Consider the following 6,000-nt stretch of genomic DNA (forward strand, 5'->3'; position numbering starts at 1 on the left):
ATTTACAGATCTAACATTGTTGGGTTGATGTTTAGACGAGTTGTATATATAATTTACAGATCTAACATTGTTGGGTTGATGTTTAGGCGAGTTGTATATATAATTTACAGATCTAACATTGTTGGGTTGATGTTTAGACGAGATGTATATATATATGTTGGATCTGTAAATTTGCTTTCGCAAATGTTTTGTTCTGCCCTCCCCGGGATTCGAACCCATGCTACAATTCCAAACCTAACCAAAATGTAGGAAATTGCCAGCATTGTGGGGATAAGCGCTGCAAATGTTGCAACCAATTGCAGCATTCATCAACATTTCACAGTACGACCACAGAAAAGACATACAAGATCTTCTGCAATGTCAACTGCAAAAGTTCAAACGTGATTTACGTTCTTGAGTGTCCTAGATGTGGTCTCCAATATGTTGGTGAGTCTATGCAGCCATTTCACAAACGTCTTAATGACCACAGAAGTGACTTCATAAAAAAAACCGTATATTCCTGTCAGCCAACACTTCAGGAAGATCCTTGTGATCGAACAGGATTGTACATGGCAAAATAGGCAAAGAGAGAATCGGGAGAAGTTCTGGATAAAAACACTGGGTATCCTCCATCCAGATGAAATCAATAGAAAGAAATAATTAAATTTACAGTCTAGTGTTAGTATTATGTTATTCAGGATTTTGGATTTAAATCAATCTACCAGAAATAACCTGTATTATTACTGATCTATGTTAAACTTTACACCTTATACATTATATATCAGTATTTTTAAAACTTTTTTCACCGAAGAAGGCCATTTGTTGAGCCGAAATATTTGCAATTGTTGTATAATTAATATCATCTGTTCTGTTTTTAAATCTTTGTGCGATGATATTCAACACTTTTTAGTGTTTTGTTTTCAATCTATTTATCGGTATTGTTACACAATCTTTCGGACTCTTATAAATATATATATATATATATATATGTATAACATGTCTAAACATCAACCTAACAATGTTAGATCTGTAAATTTGCTTTCGCAAATTTTTGGTTCATCCCTCGCCGGGATTCGAACCCATGCTACTGTGATATCGTGACACCAAATCGCCTGCACTGCAGTCGTCCCGCTAGACCACACGACCACCTGGGCTCCACAAAAAATAGAGCTTTCGCTGGCATATATATATATATATCCTAGTGGGACGGCTGCAGCGCAGGCGATATGGTGTCACGATATCTCAGTAGCATGGGTTTGAATCCCGATGAGGGAACAACCAAAAATTTGCGAAAGCAAATTTACAGATCTAACATTGTTGGGTTGATGTTTAGACGAGTAGAAAATTTACAGATCTAACATTGACGGATCTGTAAATTTGCTTTCGCAAATTTTTTGTTCTTACCTCGCCGGGATTCGAACCCATGCTTCTGAGATATCGTGACACCAAATCGCCTGCACTGCACGACAACACGGCCACCTGGGCTATACAATAATAAAGCTTTCAGTGGCCATGTGTTACCTTTCCTCGTCAGTTTTAATCTAGCGGCGTACTGCAGATATAATATATAAGCATGAAGATTTTATTGTTATAGATCATCTCAATTATCTATAGTAAAGGATCCTACAAATTAATGTAACTTAAAGATACAGTCACAGAAAATAATAATATTTATAAGTACGTCTGAGTCAGTGACAACTCTACAACAGATTTATCCATCGGATCGCCATCAATGATGGTGATACATGAAATGCAAATTAAAAGTTTCCAAGCTTCTTATCGGTAACAAATTTCAAACATCTTTATTTCTGTTATAACTTCTGCTTGTATATTCCATAGATTCTTGATCCATTACTTCAATTGAAATTTAAAACAAAAGTCGCAATACACATTTGATAAACATAAAAACACAGGCATGGCATTTAAAATATTAATTAGCAAAACATCTCACAACATTAAAACATTGAACTGTGTAGGATATACTAGTACTTAAAAGTTTTATATTTCTCATGCACATATATTTTACACGTATGTTTCCACTACATGAATAACGATACGTTGTGACATACTCTCAGATCTGACTATTATTATAATAAACATGTTGTCTTTTTTTTTCAGCTGCTTACATGTATATGTGTTCCTCAATGTGTTAATGTAAGACTTAAACACTAAGAGATGTGGTCAGATTGTTCGTAACACAGTGCCAATCAGGTCAGTCTTCGTTATGTTTGGTACTAATTTCATATTAATATATTAAACAGAATCGTTATTATATTTATGCTTTCACATTGTTTGATGTTTATTTCCGTTTACTTGAACGTATTTAAAAACAGGACTGGAGACGTACTCGTAGTACACTATATATTTATTCACACAACGGCTTGATGAATAAAGTTGTGTCCCGGGTGTTTGCAACTCATTCCAATATAATGTGCTTCGTAAAAAGGAAGATGTGGTATGATTGCCAATGAGACAACTGTCCACAAGAGACCAAAATGACACAGACATTAACACTAACGGGAAGCGATAGTGGGGTTCGTGTTGTTTATTCTTTAGTTTTCTATGTTGTGTCATGTGTACTATTGTTTTTTTCTGTATGTCTTTTTAATTTTTAGCCATGGCGTTGTCAGTTTGTTTTACATTTATGAGTTTGGCTGTCCCTTTGGTATCTTTCGTTCCTCCTTTAACAACTATAGGTCATCTTACGGCCTTCAACAATGAGCAAAGCCCATACCTTATAGTCAGCTATAAAAGGCCCCGATATGACAATGTAAAACAATTCAAACGATAAAACTAACGGCCTCATTTAAATTAAAAAAAATGAACGAAAAACAAATATGTAACACATGAATAAACGACAACCACTGAATTACAAGGATCCTGACTTGGGATAGACACATACATATATGAGATTTTCACAAATGCCTTTTTTAACTATATGTAATCCAATATGAAAAGAAATGTCATCAACTCATTCAAAGGTTTTTCCTTTAGAACGCCTGATACAATAAGAACATTTACAAATAATATAACGAGCAGTGACGGACAAATACATACATATGAATTATACATATTCACCGATTTGAATATTAAAACCTTCGTTGGTTCAAAAAAGTCTCCGCAATAGAGATTAAAATAAACATCATCATTTAAGGCGACAAATATTAGTAAACGAAACGTGTTGATTTCTGGTTTTTTTTATAATCTATTTCAGTGGAATGGAAAGCCTTTGACCTGTTTCCACTTCACATAACTTACTTGCGATTGCGGCGACTACTTAGGCCCGATAGCTATTGAAAGAAAAATCTTGAATGGAAGATAATATTGATACAAAAAAGAACATAATTGTAGACAATATTGAAACCGAAAAATTACAAATGGAGGATAATATTGAAACACAAAAATCTCAAATGGAAGATAATTTTGAAAAACAAAAATATCAAATGCAAGATAATATTGAAACAAAACAATCTCAAATGGAAGACAATTTTGAAACACAAAAATCTCAAATGAGAGATAATAATGAAACACGAAAATCTCAAATGGAGGAAAATATTGAAAAACAAAAATCTCAAATGGAAGATAATATTGAAACAGAAGAATCTAAAATGGAAGTTAGTTTTGAAACAGAATGTTCAATGTTAGATAATATAATGCAAAGACCGCCGTCACACATTACTGTTGCTAACTGGTCAAGGAAAAACACACCTACGGAAAAAACGAAATCATCGGCTTCAGTAATAAGCGAGGAAGTAGATGCATTAAATAAATATGATTCAAAAAAGAAATTGATGAACAATTCGGATATTTGTGAAAACACTGAAAAGGTCATTGGAACTGGAAACACTAATTTGTGCATAAATAATGAATCAACTTTGGAATCAATATGCAAGAAAGACGAAAACGAATATCAGCTTGCATCAAACAACGGTGAAGGGTTAAATTCAAAAAAAGACGACCAATTGTCTTGGGTGGTTCCTGATGATGATACGGATTCCAATGTGTTAAACACGTCTGTTCAATCGATGAAAAATGAAGATACTAAGACTAAGAGGAGTTGTATGGATTGTATTAAACCAGTACAAGTTAAATCCTGGAAGGAAATCAACACAGGCGACCACATTATTCTGTCGAGGAGTTTTTATGATCATCATGCAATTGTAATCAGAGTTATTGAACCAAAGGATGATACCAGTGATAAGATTGATTTAGAACTAATTCATCAAACAAACAGTACTATGGGTGCCTTGTTGGACAAAATCCGTCCGCTAGGATCACTAGCTAAATTACAACGAAAAACTGAAACTGTCGATTTAAAAACAGATATAGTGATGATTTGTAAATATTGGGGAAGCATTAAGCCGAGTTCTTCAGAAGAAGTAGTAAAACGCGCAATTGGAGCTTTAGAGGTTGACCAAGTGGGATTTCGGTATGATATTATTGATAATAATTGCGAACATTTTGCATCTTGGTGCGTTACCGGAACAAAACTCAGCGTTCAAATAAGAAAAGTAACAATTGTTCTTAAAATATTTTTTCAGTTACGGAAAGGATTCCGTGGTCTAAGCGACGAACTATTGAGAAACCAGGTAGGATATGATCATGGCATGCTTTGCAAAATGTGCTTCGAGAGAAATAAGAAAATGCTGAGTGTACCTAAATCAAAAGTTCTAAAAAGAGACCAGATACAAAAAGGGGACATAATTTTGTATAGCTATTTCAAACTTCTACACTGCTCAGTTGTCCTTGATGTCCTCAAGCGAAAAGATAAATATATTAAGTGCGAGATTGCACATTACGCATTTAAGGGACCATTCACACAGAAAAAGATACAAAGTGATATTCTGAAAATTCCATTTAATGGATCAGTTTCAATATTTGATTACTCGCAATCGACTGAATTTAAAACCTATGATCCTGAGGAAGTAGTTCGTCGAGCAAGAGAACGATTAGGAGAGCAAATGTTTTCGTATTTTTCTAATGACTCAAGCCACTTCGCCCGCTGGTGTAAATTGAAATTGAACTAGTTGAAACTAATGAAAGATATACAAATACATTAGCTGGACAGAACTAACCGTTTGCTGATTGAATATAAGTAATTAAGATTCAATCTTATACCCTAGTTAGGTTGGGTTAGTGTTGTTTATTCTTTAGTTTTCTATATTGTGCCATGAGTACTATTGTTTGTCTGATTGTCCTTTTCATTTTAAGCCATGGCGTTGTCAGTTTATTTTCGATTTATGAGTTTAACTGTCCCTCTGGTATCTTTCGTCCCTCTTTTAAAGCTAGCCTAACAAATAAACGTCGACTCGAACAAACCTAATGAAGCGAAGACTAAACTAAATATAAAAAAGAAGATGTGGTATGATTGCCAATGAGATAACTATCCACAAAAGACCAAAATGACACAGACATTTAAAACAACTATACATAACCGTACGGCCTTCAATAATGAACAAAGCCCATACCGCATAGTCAGCTTTAAAAGGCTCCGATAAGACAATGTAAAACAATTCAAACGAGAAAACTAGTAACGGTCTTATTTATGTAAGAAAAATGAACGAAAAACAAATATGAAACACATAAACAAACGACAACCACTGAATTACAGGCTCCAGACGTGGGACATCATATATCATTCATCAAAATTATCGTTGCAGTTAATAGAATTCTTTAGAAAACCAATCAGGGTCGGTAGGTGTATTCTTTTGAAAACTGCTATATAAAATCTATTTATATTTTAATAATCTATCCGAGAGTTAACATAGATTGACTAATACTATCATGATTCAAGTCAATCGTCTTACAATATCTTTTTAAATACGGGCCTTTTATAGCTTACTATGCAGTATGGGTTTTGTTCATTGTTGAATACCGAACGATGATATGTAGTTAAAAACGTTAACTTCTTGATCATTTGTTCTCTGGTGGAAGCTTGTCCCATTGACAATAAATTCTGTGTATTATAATAATAATATAATTTATTTGCCTCCTATTGGAGAATATGAACAAAGCAAAGAC

The 6,000-nt window shown here is 33.9% G+C and overlaps 1 protein-coding gene across 1 annotated transcript; it reads left to right on the forward strand.

Moving 5' to 3' along the window:
- Window positions 1–2,128: 2,128 nt before the first annotated feature.
- LOC134725050 (uncharacterized) lies at window positions 2,129–5,790 on the forward strand. The gene is made up of 2 exons (XM_063588546.1): window positions 2,129–2,190; window positions 3,194–5,790. The coding sequence occupies exon 2, from the start codon at window positions 3,291–3,293 to the stop codon at window positions 5,004–5,006; it is 1,716 nt and encodes a 571-aa protein (XP_063444616.1). The 5' UTR covers window positions 2,129–2,190; window positions 3,194–3,290; the 3' UTR covers window positions 5,007–5,790.
- Window positions 5,791–6,000: the final 210 nt, after the last annotated feature.

Source organism: Mytilus trossulus, chromosome 7 (genome assembly GCF_036588685.1).
Source record: "Mytilus trossulus isolate FHL-02 chromosome 7, PNRI_Mtr1.1.1.hap1, whole genome shotgun sequence".
NCBI lineage: Eukaryota > Metazoa > Mollusca > Bivalvia > Mytilida > Mytilidae > Mytilus > Mytilus trossulus.

Coding starts and splice junctions, on each gene's coding strand:
- LOC134725050 (XM_063588546.1), top strand. CDS start 3,291: ATGGAAGATAATATTGATACAAAAAAGAACATAATTGTAGACAATATT.